Source organism: Schistocerca cancellata, chromosome 6 (assembly GCF_023864275.1).
Source record: "Schistocerca cancellata isolate TAMUIC-IGC-003103 chromosome 6, iqSchCanc2.1, whole genome shotgun sequence".
NCBI classification, from domain to species: domain Eukaryota; kingdom Metazoa; phylum Arthropoda; class Insecta; order Orthoptera; family Acrididae; genus Schistocerca; species Schistocerca cancellata.
Genome location: NC_064631.1, coordinates 70,723,127 through 70,750,551, shown reverse-complemented (window position 1 = coordinate 70,750,551; position 27,425 = coordinate 70,723,127). Strand labels below are relative to the sequence as shown.

Sequence of the window (27,425 nt, the reverse complement as noted above, 5' to 3'; positions counted from 1 at the left end):
CCGTTGTGTGATTGTATTAGTGATTCTGCAGTCTGAAGACAAAAAAGAAAGTATATGGTTCTCAAAACTGATGTGAAGAAGCATTTCACACCAAATCACTTCTATTCATAGAAGTGAATTAAAGGTAGAAATGTCAACAATTTAATTGTTTTTAAGTTATTTAGAAAATAATCATTGCAACTGATAATTTTTTCATTTATGTTATCTCTGTTCTGCATGATTTTAATTATCTACTTCCGTTGTCAATTTTTTCTTGTGAATTTTTATACGTAAATTAATGTACAATGAAATTTGGATTTCCATAATTTCAATAATTTATATAGCCCACTCCTTACAGTTTAAAATAGCACAGCAAACATACTTTTTGATGTGAATTTTAAAACAAAATTTTTGTCACCCATATGTCGATATGTTTCGTCCAATTAATAATTGATAGCGATATTAGGTATGCAATACTATATTACATCGAATATCAATATTTATCTTTGGATGTCCTATCCAAATTCTGACCACACTTGAAGAGTTGCTCCACCTAACCACTGTGACATTTGATGGATCATTGCTGTGCAGCAGCTCCTCTTCAAACGCAGGAAACGGGAAGCCTGTCGGTATTTCTTAGCCAATGTCTGCGTCGTATTTCTTCGGCTCTTCTACAGCGTGATACGAACACTCTAAGCGCCAAGCCCGTAAAATTTACGGGCCTGGGATCGCGCGAAAATCACCAAGCCCGTAAAATTTACGGGCCGCTACATTTAATTTCATTCAAAACACTGCAACGTTATTTCTACGGGTTTGGCCAGCGCTATACGTTTTTCAGATGTTTATTAACAAAATGCGTCCATAGATGTCACGGCAGCGCTGTAATTCATGTTAAAACTTATCTTTGCGTTCTCAGTCTGTATATCATTCAGTTGTTTGTCATCATGTTTCGGCGCGGTTTATCAGACGCAGAAATTGCGGATTTGATCAATCATAGCGACACTCTGGATAATGTAGAGAGTGATTCAGACGATTCTGAATGCAATGGTGTGTTTGAAGGTACGTATTTCCGAATTTTCCACGTAATTGTGCAGTACGCACATATCTGTTGAACATGTGTAAACGATGTATGTAGTTACACATAATGTGATATTCTTTTTAGAAGACGAGATTGATGACAGTTTGTCTTCAGATGAAGACGAGAATGATGTTGAAGGTGTTGCTTCAAATCCAGCAGCTGTGCCGTATCCGAAAGACAGTGAGTGGACTGCAGTTGACACCTACCGACCTCTGCCTGTCAACACGACACCCAGGCAGATACTAGTGGATATTGATGAGTCGAGTTCTGTACTGGATTGCAGTAAAGTGTTCCTTACTGACAGTGACGTAAATGAACTCAAGAGACAGACAAATTTGTATGCATCACAGACAATACAGAAGAAAAGAAGAGGAAATAATCTGAAGCCCCATTCAGTTTTGAGTTCGTGGAAGCCAGTGACTATAAGTGAGATGAGGCGTTTCTTGGGTATTATTTTCCACATGTGTGTTTCGAAAAAGCCCAAAATTGCGGACCATTGGAGCACTAATCCTGTTCTTAGTTGTAACTTTTGTCCCCATGTCATGAGCCGTTTGCGTTTCACTCAGATACTGTCATGCTTGCATCTTGTTGACAATTCAAATCAGAAAAAACCAGGCGAAGATGGATTTCATCCACTTTACAAAGTTTTGCCATATTATAATAATTTGAAGGAGCGATGTATCCAGGCATATCGTCCCTCAGAAAAAGTGACAATTGATGAAGGAATTTGCCCATTTCGAGGTCGTGTGAGTTTCCGTGTTTACATGCAAAATAAGCCTCATAAGTATGGACTGAAAGTATATGCTGTTGCTGAAGCCAGTAGTGGCTATGTTGTAAATTTTGAAGTTTATGCTGGTAAGCATATTGTTGACAATTCTTCGTCTGCGGTTATTTTGCGATTGTTGTCTGACAGCAGCTTGCTGAACAAAGGCCACACTGTGTATTTAGATCGATTTTATTCCAGTCCAGAGCTATTTCAGCAACTGGCAGAGAAAGGCACTGGAGCTGTTGGTACTGTGAACAAATCCAGGAAAGGATTGCCTAAAGATTTAGTATCTGCTAAGCTGAAAAAGGGCGAAATGTCTTTTCGGCGTAAAGATAATGTATTGGCAATGAAGTGGAAAGATAAGAGAGATGTGTATACATTGTCTACAAGGCATCAAGCAACATTTGGTACGCATACTAAGAGAAATGGGTCTGTAGTATTGAAACCACTTCAGGTACTTGATTACAACCTCAATAAAATTGGAGTGGATATTGGAGACCAACGCCTGCAGTACAATCCGTTCCAGCACAGAACTGTGAAATGGTGGCGAAAATTATATTTCCATTTGCTGCTTATGGGAGTATCAAATGCATTTTGGCTGTACAATGCAGTGCACAGGAAGAAAATTACAATAACAGACTTTATAACAGTGCTTGCAGTTCAGCTTGTTGAAGACGACACACTTGAATTCATTCCAAGAAATGAAGGAACTGTAGGTCGGCTAACAAAGAGACATTTTTTGCAGCACATACCTGCAACTACTAAGAAGTATGCTGCTCGTGTGTGTCACGTGTGCAGTTCCAGGAGCAAGAAACAGAGTGGCAAGGCTTCTCGCAAAGAGACACGATACGAATGTGAACAGTGTGGCGTTGCACTCTGCCTGGAACCTTGCTTTAAAATTTTCCACACTAAAAAACAATATGATTCTGTGTGAAATTTATATGTAATACTGTATACTATCAGAAACATGTAATGTAGTGCCACAATTTTGGTTAAAAATAAATCACAATTGTATTCCCTTATTCGTATGACTTTTTCTAAATTCTTAAAACATCTAAGTGATTTCTATAACTGTACCTTAAAGCTGTGCATTGTAAAGTAGTTTCTTTCACTCAGAATTAAAGTAGAAATGTGCAGCTTCAAGATGGTACCAAATTTGCCACAATCCAAACAGTAGATTTGATGCAGTAATTTTTTTAATATTGGTAAAATTGCCCGGTTTCTAGGGACGGGTGCATAAAATAGGCCTGGTACAGAGAGTGTTATAGTGGTGGGAGGGATTCATTGTTTACCACGACTGCAGGCACACAACCGTACGTTTCTAGGCGATAACTGATACTTAATGACGATAGCTATTTCTCACACTTAGATTACATTGCTTTCATTTGTCACAATTTAAAATATCTGAAAGATTTCAGGAGAGTCACTTTAAGTCGTCGCTTAGTAGGAGTCAAGAACGAAGGTCGTCGAGTTTAGGTCCGTTCTGCGCATCCATGTCACGCATGCTCCAAACGCAACGGGCCCTCAGTACTGTCCTGAGACCTTTGCTGTGAATGTCGAAGCCACTACGAACATTAAACGTGATTGTAACGAGTAATTTAATTGTTATTCGATTTTTTGGGAATTGTCATTGCTGATCATGGTGGAAAGCGAAAAATTGTACACAAGCAATCGAGAGACACACTTTACATGGTCGATGTAATTTCTGTCGAGGTGATATTCTGTGGCAATATAATTGCATATCATTGGTGCGAAGCACCAATATGGACGTTAGAGGTGGGCCAAGTAGTTATTTTGGAGTAACCATTATCAAGGTTACAGCTATTTTTTATAACCGTTATTTTTAACGGTTATAAATAACTGCCAGTTATTTTTGACTACCGAATACTCCAGACGGTGTTACAGTTAAATAACCACCAGTTTAGTTATCAGTATAATTAGAAGTGCGTGCTGTGCAAAGTGTCAGGAATGTCATGTCGTGCCACGAACTTAGCTAGTTAATTGTCCAGTACACTTCTGTTGATGTTTGGGTGGTTACTGGTGTTTCACATTACATGTATGTAGGTTATCAGTCGCTGTTATTATCCTCGCAGCTGCAGCAGAAAGTACACGGAACTTCATCACAGCGCTGTTTAAGTGAAATGTTAAAAACGCACTTTTTTAAGTATGAACTAATACGTAAGCTGAAACTGTAGGTAAAATTCGAAGCTTAATTTCTTGTGCTGTTCACTTAATAGAGTAAGCGTACGGCCTTGTATTATAACACAAAAATATACGTCACGTGATGTGTGAGTACGCTAATCCAAGTTTTATGTGAGATCTGAAAAACTGCTCGATTCTTCAGCCACCGTAAGGATCCTAATTTTTTGATGGGAGAATGGCTAAATTACATTTCTCCAAGCCTTCAGTTTGTTATGTATCTCTTACGTTTGACATCATTGTACGCAGAATTCCACTGGATGATTGGTGGCGTTTACCTCGTAAGGGTAACAGATTTAAACGTCTCAGACGTCATTACGATACCCTTTTTAATCTGTTGATCTAACTCTGGTTTGGGTATCCAGACTGTAAGAGTCTGAATTAATAGTATTGATGCTGGGAATACAAATTTGCATTAAGCTTTCAAAAATTTTGCAATAACAAAATTACCTGTCCTGAGGAATACTTTTCCTGCCGATTCCATGTTTTGCTTTTCTATCCGTTCTAATAAACACTTCATCTGTCAAAGGCAACTGCCTGCTTTTACTCTGTTTTCTTTTTTTTTATTTTAATATCGTGGTAGTTAGCTGTCTGAATATGTACAGGACTAATTCATGAAGGAGATAGGTGAGCACTTATAAAAGAAGGGCTAAATTTTGCACATAACAGAAGTTCAACATAGCAATTGAGTGCACCTGACAAACCGTTTTACTGTTGCTTAATATAGAAGAAAATGAATTGAGCTCTTTCAAAACAGAAAATGAATTGAGCTCTTTCAAAACAAAAAAAAAAAAAAAAAAAAAAAAAACACATAGTAAAAAACGTTCATGTAATATACACAAGTACTAGTAGGCGTAATATAAATAAATCTATACTTTTATTTAAATACCACTGACAAGGTATCTGACCTGAGTGTTGTAACCATACCTGTATTCATTCCAAATATGACAACCGCGCGGGGTAGCCATGCGGTCTAGGGCGCCTTGCCACGATTCGCGCAGCTGCCCCTGTCGGAGGTTCGAGTCCTCCCTTGGGCATGGGTGTGTGTGTTGTCCTTGGCGTAAGTTAGTTTAAGTTAGATTAAGTAGTGTGTAGGCATAGGTACCGATGACCTCAGCAGTTTGGTCCCATAGAACTTACCACAAATTTTCTAATTTCCAAATATGCCTCCATCAAATGGTTAATTTACCATACATGTGTCTGAAGAGTAAATATTCCATTATAAAATTTTCTCGTATAAAATTGATGTGCTCAATACTACACAGAAAATGTTTCAAAGTCGTTGGCCAAAAATTAAACCAATAAAAAAATCCTTTTGTAATGGATGTGTACAAAGTGAGAAAACTTATTTTTCTCTTAGTAAAGCACAAAGCTATGTTTCGCCAAACTGCACAAGTTTTTTTGTACTAAAGTTGATAAGATACACTTTAATGAGATTGGCCAGATACAGCACCGGTGCTTTTTCATCATAATGGGTCCATTAAGCATTAGGGATAAGGTATACTTTGGGAGTATACTCAACATTTTCCTTTTTCGCCTACAATACTCAAATATTTCATTGTAAAATCCTAAAAAATATTAACATGTCGGATACTCTTTACAATATTTCTTGGCTTTCCATGTTTAAGACTATAGCTAGTACCACTAGTCTAGTGTCTACAACACAGAGAAAAACAAGAACAAGAAACAAGAAACGAAAATCATTATTCTATAACGCAACCAGAAGTCGGAAAGAAAGTGACACCTGTTCCAGAAATACAAGAAATGAAAATAGAATCCCGTTATTTGTCATCTCTCTAGAACCCCAGAAGTTCTGCGGTTATTTCAGTAGCAATATGAATATTTTGTTCACTCAGCTAACTATCCTCTCTGGAAATATGATCGGTGCTACGACCTTTACCTGGAGTCAGGAACACAGTTACTGACTCCCAGGTTGACTGTAGTGGTAGACCTCAAACTGTCAAAGAACAAGAACTGCTAGTGAATAAAACAAATGCCAGAGAAATATGCCGACATCTGTCAATTATTCCCATAGTCGCTCGAATTCCTTATGGTAACTATTTATACTACCCGCCCAAACTAAACTGACACACACAGCAGTGACTCAAGGGAACGACCGTACACGTGCATTGCCTTTTCGGTCTCTCCTATCAGACACCGCTCTGACATTATTAACTTTATTTGTTTGTGCTGAAAGTAGTGAGAGCGCACGAAATAGTACACAGTTCTATCTACAGACGGCGCGCATCTATTTCCATGAAGTATAGAACAGCTTCCAAATAATGTATCCCTCTCCATCGTAGGCAGATCTCAGATGAGTTGATGCGAAAGCGTAGCGCGATCTTCGGTAAACAGATGGCGTGAGGCACTGTTGGCAGTTATTGAAATAACTGATAGTGCCAGATGAGAGCGGTTATCACAGTAACTGCTACTTTACGGTAGCCGGTTATTTCTATACGTTACTTCATTTTTTTGGCACCTCTAATCGGGATACCACAAATGTCGCTTGGACCTGACAACAATGCAACTCCCATCTGTGCCTCGAGCTGTGCGAAACGTCATCGTTCGTGAATCGAACTATTTCAAATTCCATTTCTGGTTCACGAGGAGTAACCATTTGACGCAGGTACCAATCAACCTATAGTTCAGACCTCTCCCGGTTCTTTAGCAAAGTAATTGTCTTACTACAAGCTTCATCTATGTGTAATAAAATTGATTTTCGACAGGTGTGGTGAGAATCAGTTCGACGTGGTGATCGTGCACGCTTTGTTGGTCAACTGCTTCGACCCTATTGCGCACCTCCTCGGTGGGGTGCCACTCGTTGCTGTGTCAACTAGTTTGATGACGCCGTGGTGCAGCGACAGGGTTGGCAACCCTCACAATCCTGCCTACGTCGGCACCTACTTCCTCTCCTACGAAACTGGCAACATGGGTTTCTACGAACGCTTTCTCAACACCTTTTATCACCTTTTTATGAAACTTGTAAGTATGGGCATGTTAGAATTATCACTGTTCTGTGCCAATTTTGTACAGTGTATTCCTACAGGTTGTAAGTTTCTGAGACTTCCCTAAATCACTTCAGGCGAATGATCAGACACTTTAATGTAATAAGACTGCGCTGATTTACAATCATTGCACAATATTAGTTACTATACCATCCTTAATGAGATCTTTGTCGACTATACGTAAAATCTTAAATTTCTTTATTCCTTCGAGTAGCATCGAACTGACACTACAATCCAACGCCTTTTTATAGTAGACGGATCAGTATCAAAAACGTCGTGTGCCCTCTTTCCGAGATACAACGTTTCGTATGTAGCGTAGGATACTAGCACCCATTTGCGTGAACAGAAACTTTGAACGGTATCTAGTACATTTTTACTGTTGCCATTGACTCGCACATCTTTACTGTATCCCATCTGTTCATACTTCATCGGCTTTTCAAAAATGGTTCAAATGACTCTGAGCACTATGGGACAACTTCTGAGGTCATCAGTCCCCTACAACTTAGAACTACTTAAACCTAACTAACGGAAGGACAACACACACATCCATGCCAGAGGCAGGATTCGAACCTGCGACCGTAGCGGTCGCGCGGTTCCAGACTGAAGCGCCTGGAACGCTCGGCCACTCCGGCCGGCCATCGGCTTTTCTCAACTCAAAGTTGCAAATACGTCTTTGGTTGCATAGGCGTACTGCCTTCCTTGATGTGTGAGTCACAATGGTATAATCTGCGACTCTCTTTGGTCGCATCGTTCTTCCTCGCTGAACTTCTAGAACCGGTCCGCGTTCACATTCCAGCTCCAGGGTGACAGAGTATTTTCCGTAAAGCTGATTTACTTTGTTTTTTTTCGTTTCCCATTGTTATTAAGAGGTATTGATGTGTATTCACCCGCATTTTTTTCTACATTTCGTTAAACCGAACAACGAGACGAAGCCCGCATGTTCAGTTGGGAATGACCAGGGGCTCATAGGAACAGAGGACAGTGAGAGAGGGATTTCAATGTGCATCGATTCTTCTAGGGCGTAACGTTACTCTAAAGTTGCTGGATTTATGTCGCAGCTTTTTGTCCACTTAGTCTTCTGGCTGAAAAAAAAATTACTCTGGTTCTGGGATCATGCTAAGCTTTGACCAGCATATGTATAGTTTTCAGAACTGTGATGTCCCCTGTCAAATAACTGGATACATTACGATATGTTGGCACTTGAGTATGGCTGTAAGGCTGAGACTGGTAAATGGGAAGCAATTAAATAAATCCGGGTACAGAAGAGCCGAAGTGGAACATTACAATGTCTCTCAACAAATATACGGCTGTGCCACCTCACAAGAGGAAAACTATATTCAGGTATAATATTACAGGTATATATCAAACAATCCGCCTGAGAACCATTCGACATGCAGTTTCCATGAGTTTATCTTGTCTTTATAGTGTGTTACGATGACGTTTACAGCAGGTTTAAATTACAAAATTAATGTTCCTCTACAGCATTTCGCTGTATCCATTAATCTATGGATATCGCTGTTTACGTCTGCATCTACATCAATACGCCGCACGCCGACTGACGGTATGTGGCGGAGAGCACTTCTGGCACCACTACCTGATCCCCTCTTCACTGCTTCACTCTGTGTGTGGGATGAATGACTGTCGGTAAGCCTCTGTATTACGTCCCATTTCTCGAATTATCTGGTCGTGGTCATTTTACGAGATGTGTGGGAGGAAGTAATACGTTGTCCAGCTCTTGCCGTGAAGTACTCTCTCGAAGCTTCGATAGCAAGCCTCTCCATGATGCACAACGCCTGTTGTAGCGCCTGCCACTCGAATATGCCGAGCGCCTCTGTAACGCTCTCGCCCCGACCAAACGATCCCGTGACGAAACGCGTCGCTCTTCGTTGGATCTTCTCTATCTCTTCTGTCAGCCCTACTTGGTATGGATCCCAGATAATGAGCAATACTCAAGAATCGGTCGAACAAGTGCCTCGTAAGACACTTCTTTCGTGGATGGGTTATATTTCCGTAAGATAAATCTCAGTCTGGCATCAACTTTTCTTGCTATTTGCTGTACGTGGCCATTATATATATTTTACGGTAGGTACTGTTTCCAACAATTTGTCATCAAATGGTTCAAATGGCTCTGAGCATTAAGGGACTTAACATCTGAAGTCATCAGTCCCCTAGAACTTAGAACTACTCAAACCTAACTAGCTTAAGGACATTACACACATGCATGCCCGAGGCAGGATTCGAACCTGCGACAGTAGCGGTCGCGCTGTTCCAAACTGAAGCGCCTAAAACCGCTCGACCACACCGGCCGGCAATCTGTCATCGATAATGTAGTTGTGCAGTACTGGATTTCTCTTTTGGTGCCTGCGCAGTGTGTCACATTTATTGACGTTAAGGGTCAACGGCTATTCATCAATCCTCTATAAGCCATTCTGAAATCAGAACTCTCTTCTTATAGACAGCCACATCATCTGCGAACAGTCTTAAATAGCTTCCGACGCCTTCTGCTAGATCATTTGTATAGACTATAAACAGTAAGTCCTATCAATTTTTCTTAACGTCCGTCGATGTTGTTCCGTTGCGAATGACGTATTGATTTGTATCTGCAAAGAATACATATTCATACTCATCAACCTTCAGTTCCTCCACGTGGATTAAGAGTGAAACCATACTAGTAAAGAAACAATCTAGGACATCAAACCGTGTGACCACACAACACCATTAGATGTAACGTTTAAAATACATTCAGAGACAACTGAGCAGTTTATTTTCAACTGTTGGCAGTCCCTTTCTACTTGCTGACGTACATTTGTCCACTAGCAGATATGAGAACAGGGCATAACTTGCAGTCGGCGATGGTATCATCAGAGGTGAAACACAAGCTCCAATTGTTTAAGGGTAGGGCAGCAAATAGACTGCAACCAATCCAAATGATTTAAACAGGAAAAAATTTGCATTTTTTGTGCTCCGATGGGAGCATTTTCTCGCCGGTTCCCTTCTTCTCCATGATGAAGCAAGGCATGTAACTCACATGAAAAGAAATGTATTGGTCAGTAAAATTTAGATATTGACCTGAGGGAATTAAATTATTGCTTGATACCTATGAGTCTCAACTTCATCTACGATAGAAGCTGAAGAAATGAATTGAAATTTGTACAATGGGCAGGACTTGAACCTGGGTCTCCTGTTTAATAGGCATATGTGTCAGCTATTACACAACCATAACAGAATAGCGGACGCAGCTGTTTCTGAAATCGTTAGTGTTACCGATGCTCTCCAATTAAGCTGAGACCCGTATGTCTCAAGAAGAATACAATAGATCACCTATGCCTGACATACAGTTAGGATTGCGCCATTATATACAAAGCTGGGGTGCTGTTCCAACACCAAAGGGGCTTGACACTACCAACGATTTAAGAAGGGGGAAATGGGCGGAGGTGTGAAGTGTGTTAGCGACGGCATTGGACTGCGGTAGTGCATGCAGCTGCGTTTTCTATACTGCTACGGTGATGTAATGGCTAGCACATCTGCCTGGTAAGTAGGAGACGTGGGTTCAGGTCCTGGCTGTGGCATAAATTGTAACCCATTTCTTCAGCTTCTACCGTTATCGAAAATTTAGGCAGTTTACGTATGTGAAATAGAAAGAACACTAAAATAATTTTACATGTCTGACCGGATTAGACCTGCAAAACAATTCTGCATGTGCTACAGTACTACAACATGGGATTCCCAGGTGATAATGGAGATATTTTCACTTGTCGCCGATTCCGCATAGAGTACCGGTACAGTTGACATCAATAACTCCTTCCCCTTCTTTTCATTCCTCTCCCTTCTCACCCCCCCCGCACCCCCACCCCACAGACATCAACTTACTTAATACATTCCTCTTTCTTTGGTTTTCTCTCAATTCATATTCTGTACTGTTCATTCCATTCAATACGTCTGTAACGCAACGATTTCAATAAGGAGAGCAAATCCATCAGGGTGTCTTTTCATTGGCATCGTTTCACCATGAAATTTAATCCCAAATCTTAAACATTCTATTATAACCATCACAGCTTCTTCAATGCACAGACGAAAATTACGGGCGACAGACTATACCCCGGTCATATTCCCTTTCTAATTAGATAATTTCATTCTAAGTCTCCAGTTCTTTTTCCCTCTTGATCTGATTTGATACATTATAAATGGTTCTGAAAACCTGCGACTGTGAAAACAATACGTTTGTTTATAAATAACTCATCTGCTACCAGTCATGATTTACTTTATTTTATTTTTCACACGACGCGTTTCGGGAAATGATTCCCATTTTCAAGTGCGTTTTTTGTATTTGTTATATCATTCCTATGTGATGTTGTCGACGTGTGAGTTCTGCTTCATTTCGTTGACTTTACTGCAATATTTAAGAAAACACGCTATTTTTAGTTGGTTGCCGATCTTTTTGTGAAGTTAGTGGCGAAATTTAGATGAATTTGTACTTACAGTTTCCCTGTGGTCCATTTGTGCAGAGTCTCACACACACTAAACATCACACACAACTTGTTGTACACTTTTAAGCATCAAAAACATTTTACATTAAAAAACAGTTCCATTGATGTTCCTACAAGTAGTCAACAGAGATGACATTATAGGTCTTCCACAGAGTATGATATGCCTTTGTACAGAGGATATTTACCTTAACAATTTGGATCATAATTTACTTATGTTTATTTTACTATTGTGCTTATTTCTATGTGTTACTATTTTTATTTAAGTATACTATCGAAACATCTGAAGGAATTCACTGATTCACTTGCAAGTTTTTCGTGTAATATTTTATCTTCATATTTTCTGTAATGTGAATATATCTCCAGTTCTCCTAGCAAATACATTTTATGTCCTTTATTTAGTCCGTGGAGTACTTTGACAGATTGCTCTATTTTTCCAAATGGGTGTCCTGCATTATGTACATGTGTTGTTATGGCTGATGTAGTGCGTCTGTTATGTGTATAGGCTTTTATGTGGTCTGTGTACCTGGTGTTGAAATTTCGGACTGTTTGTCCTAAGTAGAACATGGAGCATTCCTGGCATGTGATCTCGCATATTCCAGAGTCTGAGTATGGATCATGCTTACACTTTATATTGTGTATTAGTTTTTGCTGTTATTTATTTGAGTAGAAAACCCAATTTTTACTTTGTGATTTTTTAAAATATTTGCAATCTTCAGTGATACATTGTCAATGTATGGGATATTAGATATACATTTGTTTCTCTCCTTTTCTTCTGTGGTGTAGTTTGTACCTGGGTCTTTCTTCACTTTCTCTAGGATTGTGTCAACTATGGAAGCATTGTACCCATTGGTAACTGCAATCTTTTTCACTGTGTTTATTTCTTGTTGCATGTTTTCTTGGTTCAATGGCATTTTAGTTGCCCTATGTAACATTGACCTGTATGCTGCCTGTTTATGGATATTTAGGTGACATGAGGTTGCAGGGTGGTGTCAGTCATTGTGTTTTTCCTATGAATTTTGACTGTGCATGTGTTGTTGTGTTTTGTAATATTTAGGTCCAGAGAAGTGATGCTTTTATTTTGCTCATTTTCCACTGTAAATTGGATTTCATCATGTAGATTACTGAAATAATTTAGAGTGTCTGTAATGTCTTTGCCGGCCGGTGTGGCCATGCGGTTCTAGGCGCTTCAGTCTGGAACCGCATGACCGCTACGCTCGCAGGTTCGAATCCTGCCTCGGGCATGGATGTGTGTGATGTCCTTAGGGTAGTTAGGTTTAAGTAGTTCGAAGTTCTAGGGGACTGATGACCACAGATGTTAAGTCCCATAGTGCTCAGAGCCATTTGAACCATTTGTAATGTCTTTGGTGTCCCCTTTCACTAACAGTAGTGTGTCATCTACATATCTCCTATAAAATTCAATTTTCTTTAGGCAAGGTTCTTGGCTGTTAAATAATTTTTGTTCTAATCGATTTATGTATATGTCAGGTATGGTACCAGATATACGTGATCCCATTGCTACGCCATCTGGTTGTTTATATATGTTGCCATTAAAAGTGAAGTAATTGTAACTTAGTGTTAGCTGAAGGAGTTCCATAAATTCAACAATTTATATATATCCAAAAGAACTAATAAAAAGCTTTCATATAAAGAGGAATGTAATGATGAGTAACAGAAATGAGATCAACACTAAATGCAACATCAAAATTGGAACTAGAAGAAGAAATTCTGTTTCCTCGAAAGCAAAATGACAAATAAAAGACGAAGCAAGGAAAATACAATAAACACACTAACACTGGCAAAGATGGGATTCCTGGCCCAGAGAAGTCTGCTAATATCAAACATCAGGCTCAGTAAGAAGAACGTTAGGAACACTGCACAGTTTGCTAATGAATCAAAGAGTGTGGGGAAACTGGAAGAGAATCAAAGTGTTTGAGATGTGTTACAGAAGGATGCTGAAAATTAGATAGAGTGGTAGGATAAGGAATGGGGAGGTTCTCTGCAGAGTCGGCGAGGAGTGGAACAGATGGGTCAGGATGATAGGACTTGTGTTAAGATCTTAGGGAATTCCACTTGAGGAAGTTCTGGAGAGTAAAAATTGTAAGGGCAAGAAGAGACTTGTATAAACCCCATTAATAATTGAGCACGTAGGGTGCAGATGGTACTCTGAGATGGTGATGTTGGAATAAGAGAAGAATTTTTGTTGAGCCCTATCGAGCCCATCAGAAAATCAATGACTCCAAAAAAGGCTATCGACGAATATGATTTCTTGCACGTGCAATTTCAACTAATTGTCTTTACTCATCAAACGTAGTGTTTATTAATCATTTTGAATACATTGTGGGAGTGGCAGTGATCAATGTGTTACAAATATTTACTATTAAAAACAGTCTTGATCAACAACTTCGTTAGAAAGAAGTCTGCTGCCACATCTTTGCACTGACGTTTGTCCTCACCATGGCAACCACTAGTTCGCCTATCGACTTTACAATAACTTCAGTGGAAAGAAGCCTGCTGCCTTATCTTTGGAACGGCGTCCAACTTCACCATGGCAACCAGTGGTTCCAAATGGTTCACTAACAGGCCTTGAGAGGGCAACCCATGTACTGCCAAACCGAAGTTCATTTATCCTACATATTTAAATATTTTAACGCTTTTTAATTGACAACAGCTGTTTAAAAAGCTAAGTTAAGTGTGTATTTATTTTAATTCTTGACAATATTCTTTTAACTAAGAAATTTTACATTGTTATTCGTCTTATAACTCATTGGTTAGTAATGACATCATGTTATCAGAAGTGGGCGGAGCCTCCATTACATATAGACGTGCACTGGTTTCTCCAGTAGTGATTCTCCAACAGAAAGAGGTTCCTACTCAATGGCAATTCATCGTTTTATTGCTTTATAACTTTATGTATTTTCTTTAATGTATGTAGCCCTCTAATTATAGCTTTGTATACAACTTTTAGGTCTGAAGATGACCACAGCAGTGGTCGAAACCGGTCACCTTGATAAATAAATCGTGATCAAGACTGTATTTAATAGTAACAGTAGTGTATATTGTTTATATCATCAGTACGTACTTTTGCACCGACTAAGTACCAGGTCACTCTTAAGTCCCTCCACAGTTAAAGAAAATGTTTGCATGAAAATTATGAAACACAGAGAAAAATGTCACACATCAGTGGACAGAGCATCGAAGTGTGCGTTGTGGCGTAGCAGCAGACCGCAACACTAAGCAGCCAAGCATGTTAGAACATGTAGACCACCGCCCGGTTATCGGGGCTAGTTAACGTAACCGCTTCCAGGACGCGGGTGTATGCTGACCCCATATCAGATCTCCCCGGCGGGTCGGTGTGCTGGCCAGTCTGCATGTGTTTTTTAGGAGATTTCTGCGGGAGGGGGGGAGGGGGGGACTGTGAAGACTAATTTATCTTAGCTCAAAACACTTACTCGGCGCATATAGACAAATCGTCTGCTCCGTACTGAAGCATCGCGTCAGTTAGTACCTGCGGATAGGCAACCCATTGAACAGATTTATAAACTGGGCTGCTGTTGCGTCCACCCATGCAGTTTGTCAACGACGTCAATAAACTGCATCCAATTACAGACATCTGTTACGTCATGACGAGTGTTCTGTACTAGCCACCCGTAATGTGATTTAAAAATATGCAGACACGCTCTGTCCGCGGAGATATGCTATTTTGTTCTACGTCTCATTTTCGCGCAGCCGTCTTCTGCAACACTGGAGGTACTTTTGAATGACCCTGAATATTAAATAGTGACATTTGATCGAAATTGTAATAACAATAAATACATTTCGTTGACAATCATATGTGCAAATGACCATGTTCAAAATTTACACTGCTGTCTCATATTCTAAAAGATACAGTACAACTCATAACGAGAAAAGAATTGTAAACGTATGTCCATGAAACAAATACTTGTCGATATATGATCCATTCTCTCCTATCATAGCTGGGAGGTGCTCAGTGAAGTTATCACTCTTCTACTTTTTTTTCTCTGATAACAGCATGGCACAAATATAAAAATGATATACAGGGTGTTTGAGCTGTCCTTAACAACGTCGTTTTATGACACCCACAATTATACCTGGTCTTCATAAACTACACTCCTGGAAATGGAAAAAAGAACACATTGACACCGGTGTGTCAGACCCACCATACTTGCTCCGAACACTGCGAGAGGGCTGTACAAGCAATGATCACACGCACGGCACAGCGGACACACCAGGAACCGCGGTGTTGGCCGTCGAATGGCGCTAGCTGCGCAGCATTTGTGCACCGCCGCCGTCAGTGTCAGCCAGTTTGCCGTGGCATACGGAGCTCCATCGCAGTCTTTAACACTGGTAGCATGCCACGACAGCGTGGACGTGAACCGTATGTGCAGTTGACGGACTTTGAGCGAGGGCGTATAGTGGGCATGCGGGAGACCGGGTGGACGTACCGCCGAATTGCTCAACACGTGGGGCGTGAGGTCTCCACAGTACATCGATGTTGTCGCCAGTGGTCGGCGGAAGGTGCACGTGCCCGTCGACCTGGGACCGGACCGCAGCGACGCACGGATGCACGCCAAGACCGTAGGATCCTACGCAGTGCCGTAGGGGACCGCACCGCCACTTCCCAGCAAGTTAGGGACACTGTTGCTCCTGGGGTATCGGCGAGGACCATTCGCAACCGTCTCCATGAAGCTGGGCTACGGTCCCGCACACCGTTAGGCCGTCTTCCGCTCACGCCCCAATATCGTGCAGCCCGCCTCCAGTGGTGTTGCGACAGGCGTGAATGGAGGGACGAATGGAGACGTGTCGTCTTCAGCGATGAGAGTCGCTTCTGCCTTGGTGCCAATGATGGTCGTATGCGTGTTTGGCGCCGTGCAGGTGAGCGCCACAATCAGGACTGCATACGACCGAGGCACACAGGGCCAACACCCGGCATCATGGTGTGGGGAGCGATCTCCTACACTGGCCGTACACCACTGGTGATCGTCGAGGGGACACTGAATAGTGCACGGTACATCCAAACCGTCATCGAACCCATCGTTCTACCATTCCTAGACCGGCAAGGGAACTTGCTGTTCCAAAAGGACAATGCACGTCCGCATGTATCCCGTGCCACCCAACGTGCTCTAGAAGGTGTAAGTCAACTACCCTGGCCAGCAAGATCTCCGGATCTGTCCCCCATTGAGCATGTTTGGGACTGGATGAAGCGTCGTCTCACGCGGTCTGCACGTCCAGCACGAACGCTGGTCCAACTGAGGCGCCAGGTGGAAATGGCATGGCAAGCCGTTCCACAGGACTGCATCTAGCATATCTACGATCGTCTCCATGGGAGAATAGCAGCCTGCATTGCTGCGAAAGGTGGATATACACTGTACTAGTGCCGACATTGTGCATGCTCTGTTGCCTGTGTCTATGTGCCTGTGGTTCTGTCAGTGTGATCATGTGATGTATCTGACCCCAGGAATGTGTCAATAAAGTTTCCCCTTCCTGGGACAATGAATTCACGGTGTTCTTATTTCAATTTCCAGGAGTGTATAAACTGTAAATGTCACGCGTGATTTATGAAAACAGATATAACATTGCAGGTTGCATAAAACGACATTGGCAGGGGCAGGTGAATTACCCTTTATAAAGGAAAATGACAATATAAGTAGCTAGAAACAACCATTTAAGATTATTTTACAGTATCAAGATAAGTATAATACTTATAGCTAGCGCACCTACGCATACGGCTATTGACGTAATAGAGCATAGGAAAGAACTCGACATAGATTGGGAAGCACACACCTGGTTTTCTTAGTATCGTACCGCGTGATAAAGTAAAAACTCTACCGGATAACCCGACGTTTCAGCGACGGTTACAACAGCGTTATTCAGGGGCTACAGGTGACCAGAAAGGCCCCTGTAACCGTGGCCAAAACGGTGGTTTCTCCAGTATAGCTTTTACATTACGACGCTGTGCGGTACTGAGAAAACTTTTATGTCAACTGGCTTTGGCTGCGGAAGCCCAAGCAATTTCAACATCCGCTGTGTTTTTAGAAGAGTGCAGCTCTCGAATAGCAAAAGATTTGCCATGAACATCCAGTTCATTGCGTGGTATTGCGTCCGGCCCTATAAGTATGACATATTCTCACATGTGTTTGTTTTGGTAATTTATTATCCCACTCTGTGTGAATCCTGCCTCAACTGTAAGTAACCTCTAAGCTATGAACTACAGTTTGCCACCTCTCCGTCTGAGAACGAATTGTCATAAATGGAATCTGGCAGGGTAGTCTCGCCGCCTGAGGTACTGTACTCGATGTATGTGACGAGAATAACGTCCCGGCTCGACCATAACTGTGTGATGAGGATCATTGTCGACTCGTCGCATCACGAGCTCCTCCACATCCGGTGAGGTCTGCCGTCGTGTATTGTCCTTGTTAAAAATCATTCTTTTTTGTATGCAGCTGGAACAACCAGCGAAATTTTATTTTTCACATAAAAGAGGCGTTCAAGGTTTTGTTCAGTGTACGTGACACAGGCCTGTTAATTGACGCAGTTATCAAACCCCTATGAGGCCATCATGACTGCATATTACTGCGTGGAACAATAGCATTCTATTTCACTTTTCATGCTGAGCACTTTCCTCCAAATCGCAAATATTGATCTGATGTCACAACAAACTCAAAACGATACGTACTATATAGGTGATGTAGGAGACGATTGTGTATGGTATCTCTAACGAGTGCACAAAACGGGACTAACTACAGAGGCAAACACAACTAATAAGAAACGGGTACTGAATGTCAGAGAAAGACACCTTATATCATTGAGTACTGACCTTTTTCGACACACGGAAAAGGCTCATATCTCAAGAAGTATTTGTTTCTGGGAGTATGTTCAGGGCACTTTTTTCTATATTGGATCTGTACTATCTTCTGCAATAGCGCGTCACGTCCTTTCAAAAACCCATGTGTAAATGCTGTTGGTCTATTATTCATCAAATTTTTCAAAGAATCCGTTCCCGATTTTACAAACAGTAATTCGGGTTGCACTACGTGAAACTTAAATGTGCATGGTCGGAGGGTAATTTGTGGCTGTCCTCTAGCTGAAGGCGCTTCTAGTGATTTAACAATGTCGTCACCATGTTTATGATCTCTACCACTTGTAATCGAACCGCCAATTAGCAAGTCGAGGGTCTTCACAGCAATGCGTGTTGGCGACCACACACCAGCTGGTGGCAGCTGGAAAGTGTACGCAGGAAAACAACAAACGAAACTGGGCTGGTTTAAGTCCCTAAATATCAGACATACAGATAACAGATCTCTTCATCAGGAATGTGCAACCGTTGTGCGTGGGCGAAAGCAGTGCGTGAGCTACGTATTTTGTCAACAAAGTGGTCTTTGACACTCTCAAATATGCATAACTTTTTAAATATCTCTGATCTACAAAAATATTAAATTTTTTTTTTTTTTTTGATACATAACATTGTGATGCTGCCTGTATTTAGAATGCTGAATGTTCCTCGTTCCATCTGTCGTTATTTAAAAGTAACTACAATTTCGATTCATCATTATATTTCTCAAATATTTCCACATTCTGTCCGCAATTCGAAAAAATTATCAGTTTTTTTGCGATGTTACTGAAACTGTGACATCAAGGGACATAAGAAATTAACGTATGGCGCAGTATTCCTACAGTGAAATTATTTTTATCATAGTCTTTTTCTAAAGTTTATTCCAAACGAACTATAAAGGAAACTAACGGGAAACGAACTGGCATAAATTACTACAACATGTTATTTACTCTGGTTCTGGTTGTCACCTTTCTCTGTAATCAAATCCCTATAATATTAACGGACAGTGGGAGTAGGCGCTACCTTTCAATAGTGGGACTGTGTTTGCGGGCTCATGCTCCACGTTTGCCCGATGTATCCCTGCAGTGCCCTACAAAAGAGTACAGGTACTCCAGCACATATCTCTCCAGAGACATGTTGTACTGAACACCTGGATATGCTTCGGTAAAGTAATTCAGCCTCGCTTATTAGTTGGTACTTTCTTTTCTTCCATGAGAGTTTTTTGTTAAACTGTTAAACATAATTGTGCTGTGTTTTCTTTTGCATTTTAGTCCACTCCAGAATGTTCGCTTTTCTAAAGCTCCTTAACATGGAGGCCCATAAATAAACATTACACTATTCTTGGACATCTTCTTGTGAATATGCTGCTGGCCACTGAAACTGGAACACCACAGGAGATAGCAAATAATGAATTTCTGTTACTACAGGGTGAAAAGTATTTAAACCGACAAACTCTGGGAGGTTGCAGGGGACATCAAAACAAATATATTTCCCTAATGTCATTTTTTCCTATGAGGAGTATGTAAACCGGTAGAGGAAGATTTCTCTGGCGACAAATTAATTAAACCAACAAAGAAGTCCAGAGGGGACATATCTGGGGAGCGAGCAGGCCATGGTACAGGACCACCTCTGCCAATCCACGTGTCTGGGAACCATCGGTCCAGGAATCGACGCACACGACGACTGAAATGTGCCGGCGCCCCGTCATGTTGGAACCACATGCGTTGTCTTCTAGGGAGCGGGACGTTTTCCAGCAATTCTGCCAATGCTCTGGCGAGAAAATTGTAATAGTGCCTGCCATTTAATGGCCTAGGTAGCAGATACGGCCCAATTAAACAGTCCCCAACAATATCGATCCACACATTAACGAACAACCGCATTTGATAAGCGCTAGTAACTGTGGCATGTGGGCTATCCTCACTCCAAACATGCGAATTGTGCATGTTGAAGACTCCATCACGCCCGAACGTTGCTTTATCGGTAGACAACACAGAGGATGGAAATGTGGGACGCATTTCACAGTGTCCCAGGTACCACTGCGAAAACTGTGCTCTGGGTGGATAATCAACTGCTTCCAGGTTGTGGACACGCTGTAAGTGAAATGGACGTAACAATTGCTCTCGACGGACTGTTCTTACAGTCGTCTGATTCGTCCCCATGTTACGTGCAATAGCACGAGTGCTGATTGAAGGATCCCGCTTCACATGCTGCAAGACAGCTTCCTCAAATTGCAAAGTTCTTACCGTGCGACGGCGTCCCTGTCCAGGTAATCTGCTAAATGACCCGGTCTCACGCAGACGTTGGTACACACCAGCAAAGGTCGTATGATCCGGGATACGGCGATTAGGATATTGTTGTTGATAAACCCGCTGTGCAGCTCGTCCGTTGTGCTGCGCTCTCCAGGTGTGTCGCTCCATTAGTAAACAGAGACAATGCACTAATACACTGATGGACAGCAGTTGCCTACAACTGAAGAGCGTAATACGCCCTCTAACAACTGAAGAGCGTAATACGGCCTCCACCGTCTTAAATACTCCTCATAGGAAAAAATGACATAAGGAAAAAATATTTGTTTTGATGTCCCCTACAACCTCCCAGAGTTTTTCGGTTTAAATACTTTTCACCCTGTATATGTATACGCTACAGCAACAATACATGACTAAATCTGTAGGTGATTTGGTCTACAGAAGGACCGTAAGGACGTAATTTAGCACAAATTCTGCCACGTCTGACAACAACACCCAGTGTGGGCAAAAAAATCAAACCGAGCTTGGATGACACTGTGCTTCATTCAGTGCTGCTTCAACTCAATTAGGGAGTTCATGAACCGCAGTGGGTAACGAGTGGTACAGTGCCCGTTTGTCAGTAACACGTTATCAGATGCAGTCTTGCATCATCTTGTTGAAAGATGACGTCACAGAGACCTTCAACACAGGTCACACCTACCGTCCTTGACAGGTCAGTAATGTCACATCCGCTGCCAAAACTGTCAACTACGTGAAGCAGTTGTGATCACGTTGTGGCCCCTGTGGAATCCTATACCATCGTCCGTATGACGACGACGAATGTGGAACTTTCGTTATCATGAACCTCAGTGGCTGACGTGTGGTACAGTGCCCGTTTGTCAGTAATACATTATCAGATGCAGTTTTGCATCATCCTGTTGAAAGATGACGTGACAGAGACCTTCAGTACAGGGCACAGCTACCGTCCTTGACAGGTCAGTAATGTCACATCCGCTGCCAAAACTGTCAACAACGTGAAGCAGTTGTGATCTCGTTGTGGCCCCTGTGGAATTCTAGACCATCGTCCGTATGACGACGACGAATCTGGGAACTTTCGTTACCGTGAACTGCAGTGGCTGACGTATGGTACAGTGCCCGTTTGTCAGTAATACATTATCAGACGCAGTTTTGCATCATACTGCTGAAAGATGACGTCACAGAGACCTTCAATACAGGGCGCAGCTACCGTCCTTGAAGGGTCCGTAATGTCTCATCCGCTGCCAAAAATGTCAACTACGTGAAGCAGTTATGATCACGTTGTGGCCCCTGTGGGATCCCATACCATCGTCCGTATGATGACGTCGAATCTGGGAACTTTCGTTATCGTGAACTATAGTGGCTGACGTATGGTACAGTGCCCGTTTGTCAGTAATGCATTATCAGATGCAGTTTTGCATCATCCTGTTGAAAGATGACGTGTCAGAGACCTTCAATATAGGGCACAGCTACCGTCCTTGACAGGTCAGTAATAACACATCCGCTGCCAAAACTGTCAACTACGTGAAGCAGTTGTGATCAAGTTGTGGCCCCTGTGAAATCCTATACTATCGTCCGTATGACGACGACGGAACTGGGAACTTTCGTAATCATTAGCCGCAGTGGCTGACAAGTGGTACAGTCCCCGTTTGTCAGTAACACATCGTCAGATGCAGTCTTGCATCATCTTGTTGAAAGATGACGTCACAGAGACCTTCAATACAGGGTATAGTTACCGTCCATGACAGGTCAGTACTGTCACATCCGCTGCCAAAACTGTCAACTACGTGAAGCAGTTGTGATCTCGTTGTGGCCCCTGTGGAATTCTAGACCATCGTCCGTATGACGACGACGAATCTGGGAACTTTCGTTACCGTGAACTGCAGTGGCTGACGTATGGTACAGTGCCCGTTTGTCAGTAATACATTATCAGATGCAGTTTTGCATCATACTGCTGAAAGATGACGTCACAGAGACCTTCAATACAGGGCGCAGCTACCGTCCTTGACAGGTCCGTAATGTCTCATCCGCTGCCAAAAATGTCAACTACGTGAAGCAGTTATGATCACGTTGTGGCCCCTGTGGGATCCCATACCATCGTCCGTATGATGACGTCGAATCTGGGAACTTTCGTTATCGTGAACTACAGTGGCTGACGTATGGTACAGTGCCCGTTTGTCAGTAATACATTATCAGATGCAGTTTTGCATCATCCTGTTGAAAGATGACGTGACAGAGATCTTCAATACAGGGCACAGCTACCGTCCTTGTCAGGTCAGTAACGTAACATCCGCTGCCAAAACTGTCAGCTACGTGAGGGCAGTTGTGATCACGTTGTGGCCCCTGTGGGATCCCATATGGGATCCCATACCATCGTCCGTATCACGAAGACGGATCTGGGAACTTTCGTTGTCGTCCGACCCTCCACACAGGGATATGCCCATCGTGATGCTGTACGCAAATGTAGTCTTAATTTGTGACGTGGCACCACCAAAGTGTTGTTGAGCGCACGGCTGTCGTCGGGCGTGTCTCTCTGTTGCCACGTCAAGACCTCTCGACGCCGACAGGTGCGCCACCGCGCCCTCTATGCGGACACAGAGGAGCTACACCGCCGCCACCTGGGCGCGCAGCTGCCGCCGCTGGGGCAGTCGCTGTCGGCCACGAGCCTCGTGCTCCTCAACACGCACTGGACCATCGGAGGCGCAGTGCCGCTGCTGCCCAACGTCGTCGAGGTCGGCGGACTCCACATCGGGCAGCCGCAGCCCCTGCCGCAGGTACCGTCACTGTACTTTTTTCGAAAATTCATCTGCATTTCGAGTTATTCGATACTGCGCTCCAACTTTTTAGGTCACGCTAATCTTTGTGTGGCTAAGCAGGGATGGCTAGAGGACAAATGTAAGGGTGTAGAGGCTTATCTCACTAGAGGTAAGATAGATGCTGCCTACAGGAAAATTAAAGAGACCTTTGAAGAAAAGAGAACCACTTGTATGAATATCAAGAGCTCAGATGGAAACCCAGTTCTAAGCAACGAAGGGAAAGCAGAAAGGTGGAGGGAGTATATAGAGGTCCTATACAAGGGCAATGTACTTGAGGACAACATTATGCAAATGGAAGAGGATGTAGATGAAGATGAAATGGGAGATATGATACTGCGTGAAGAGTTTGACAGAGCACTGAAAGACCTGAGTCGAAACAAGGCCCCGGGAGTAGACAACATTCCATTAGAACTACTGACGGCCTTGGGAGAGCCAGTCCTGACAAAACTCTACCATCTGGTGAGCAAGATGTATGAGACAGGTGAAATACCCTCAGACTTCAAGAAGAATATAATAATTCCGATCCCAAAGAAAGCAGGTGCTGACAGATGTGAAAATTACCGAACAATCAGTTTAATAAGTCACGGATGCAAAATACTAACGCGTATTCTCTACAGTCGAATGGAAAAACTGGTAGAATCTGACCTCGGGGAAGATCAGTTTGGATTCCGTAGAAATACGACTTATCTTAGAAGCTAGATTAAGGAAAGGCAAACCTACGTTTCTAGCATTTGTAGGCTTAGAGAAAGCTTTTGGCAATGTTGACTAGAATACTCTCTTTCAAATTCTAAAGCTGGCAGGGGTAAAATACAGGGAGCGATAGGCTATTTACAATTTGTACAGAAACCAGATGGCAGTTATAAGAGTCGAGGGGCACGAAAGGGAAGCAGTGGTTGCGAAGGGAGTGAGACAGGGTTGTAGCCTATCCTCGATGCTATTCAATCTGTATATTGAGCAAGCAGTGAAGGAAACAAAAGAAAAATTCGGAGTAGGTATTAAAATCCATGGGGAAGAAATAAAAACTATGAGGTTCGCCGATGACATTGTAATTCTGTCAGAAACAGCAAAGAACTTGGAAAAGCAGTTGAACTAAATGGACAGTGTCATGAAAGGAGGGTATAAGATGAACATCAACAAAAGCAAAACGAGGATAATGGAATGTAGTCGAATTAAGTCGGGTGATGCTGAGGGAATTAGATTAGGAAATGAGACACTTAAAGTAGTAAAGGAGTTTTGCTATTTGGGGAGCAAAATAACTTATGATGGTCGAAGTAGAAAGGATATAAAATGTAGATTGGCTATGGCAAGGAAAGCGTTTCTGAAGAAGAGAAATTTGTTAATATCGAGTATAGGTTTAAGTGTCAGGAAGTCGTTTCTGAAAGTATTTGTATGGAACGTAGCCATGTATGGAAGTGAAACACGGACGATAACTAGTTTGGACAAGGAGAGAATAGAAGCTTTCGAAATGTGGTGCTACAGAAGAATGCTTAAGATAAGGTGGGTAGATCACGTAACTAATGAGGAGGTATTGAATAGGATTGGGGAGAAGAGAAGTTTGTGGCACAACTTGACTAGAAGAAGGGATCGGTTGGTAGGACATGTTCTGAGGCATCAAGGGATCACCAATTTAGTATTGGAGGGCAGCGTGGAGGGTAAAAATCTTAGAGGGAGACCAAGAGATGAATCCACTAAACAGATTCAGAAGGATGTAGGTTGCAGTGGGTACTGGGAGATGAAGAAGCTTGCACAGGATAGAGTAGCATGGAGAGCTGCATCAAACCAGTTTCAGGACTGAAGACCACAACAAGAACAACAACAACAAACTTTGTGATCAAAAAAGACACACACACACGCAGAAGAACAAGACGCACCACGAAGGAATTATCCGTATGGGACGGAAATTCGTAGATATGCTGCACATCTACTGATAAACAAATTATTACGTTTTCAGAAAAACTGCCTGATTTATTCAAGACAAAGAGCTTCACATATCGAGCAATGCGTTAGTCAACTTCCGGCCCTCACGCAACCACTTATTCAGCTTGGCATTGATTGTATAGTTCTTGGATGTTTTAACAACACCACCACTTGCAAAGTAGATTAGAAATCAGATTGATAATGTTGCTCACGCAGCATATGTTCGCTTTATCGGGCAATAACAAAACTATTGACTGTGGATGATATCGTCAGAATCGAAATAATGCGGTGACTGTAAATAATTTGGCACTTATCTTAATGGATTCCCGCGTAGATTTCGTCGAAGTCGTTATGGCTCATCTTGTTGATTCTAGGGTGATTCCACTTTGGCTGCTAGAAGGTCCGGATCTGTATTTTAGCTATATTTGAAGACCTAACACGTGCATTTTTCAGGAAATTCTTAATGATCAAACAATCCCTGATCAGAACAATAGATGGTAGAAATAATTTTTGACTTGGTGTTCACGATCCACATTTTTAATAGACTTCTTGTAAATTCACATATACTTCTTCTCAATTGTCACATCATCAAGAAAACAGTTTTGTATCAATCTTCACATTTTTAATTTCCACTTTAACTAGACACAAGACTTGACTGTTCTTTTACAAAGCAAAATAACAACATAACTTCTGCAAAGTCAAAGAAAGACTGCTCTGTGCGCATTCACGCCAAAACGATTACAAGTAAGTCAAAGATTATGACAGTCTCACAGAAATGCATACACATAAGAACCATATCACTGTAATATATCGATACATCGGAGTAACTATACATTAATAAAACCAAATGTGAATATTGCCACAAAAATATGTCTGTTACTTCACAGAAAAGTAGTTCGATATTACTGATATCGAGAACTGGCGGTTGGAGTGCCGTAATGGTCACGTAAATAAAGAACCATTACAAGGTCGTCCTGAGAGATAATGTGCCAAATATTGTCCAACTATTCGTTAGATCGCCAAGGTCTTGAGATGGTAGGAGGGCTCTGTCTGTAATGCCCAAAACGTTCTCAACTTAGGAGAGATCCGGTGACTTTGCTCAGCAGGGTAGGGTTTGACACGCTCGTGGTAGAAACTCTTTCCGTGTAGGGCGGGCACTATCTTGCTGATATTTAAGCCCTGGATGGCTTAAGATGAAGGGCAACAAAACTGGGAGGAGAATATCGTCGACGTACCGCTATACTGTAAGAATGCCGCAAATGACAATCAAATGGGTCCGTCATTACAGCGGCCGAAAGGTTGGTATCCCACTGCGTCTCCAAACACGTCTTCGGCCTGAAGTCTCATTGACTGGAGTAGAATTGTCTTCAGTTACCTGTCTCGTTTCGAACTGAACGGTGTTTGCTTGTTTTCGTGCTTACCAAATCCTGACTTAGCCCTCACGTTCTCCGGATCTCTCACCAATTCGGAATGTTGGAGCATTATGGGCTGCTCTCTCCAACTAGTGTTGGATTTTGACGATATAACGCACCATTGGGACAGAATTTGGCATGAAAATCCTCAGGACATCCAAGAACTGTATCAGTCAATGCCAAGCAGAATAACTGCTTGCATAAGGGTTAGGGATGGACCAACGCATTACTGACTTGCTCCATTAGTGAAGCTCTTCCTCTTGCATAAAACATTCAGTTTTTGTGAAATTGTAAGCATTTGTTTCTTTGTACATGTACATCACATCTACAGATTTTCGTGCATCTTTTTTATACGTCATAGACAGTATTTTCTTCTTCTTAAGATACGCTTTCATATTACATCACCCGCAGATCTTCTATAATGTTTTTTCTATGATCTAGTCTTGGTCTGCTCCTTCTACTTTCCCCTTATACAGCTGCCTCCACTGTCAAGTTCTCCACTTCTGGATACCATAGCAGATACTGCACAGACTTGTGTTCTTACCAGTTGCTGGCCAGGGTGGCCGAGCGGTTCTACGCGCTACAGCCTGGAACCGCGCGACCGCTACGGTCGCAGGTTAGAATCCTGCCTCGGGCATGGATGAGTGTGATGTCC

General features: G+C 42.2%; 1 protein-coding gene across 2 annotated transcripts in view; it reads left to right on the top strand.

The window, feature by feature from the left end:
- Positions 1-27,425, top strand: part of LOC126191087 (UDP-glucosyltransferase 2-like) — a 113,493-nt gene that overhangs the window by 56,999 nt on the left and 29,069 nt on the right. For both annotated transcript variants that reach the window (XM_049931813.1, XM_049931812.1), the window contains exons 3-4: positions 6,749-7,004; positions 23,193-23,399. In XM_049931813.1, coding sequence (XP_049787770.1) covers positions 6,749-7,004; positions 23,193-23,399 — 463 coding nt within the window. The remainder of the gene's footprint in view (positions 1-6,748; positions 7,005-23,192; positions 23,400-27,425) is intronic.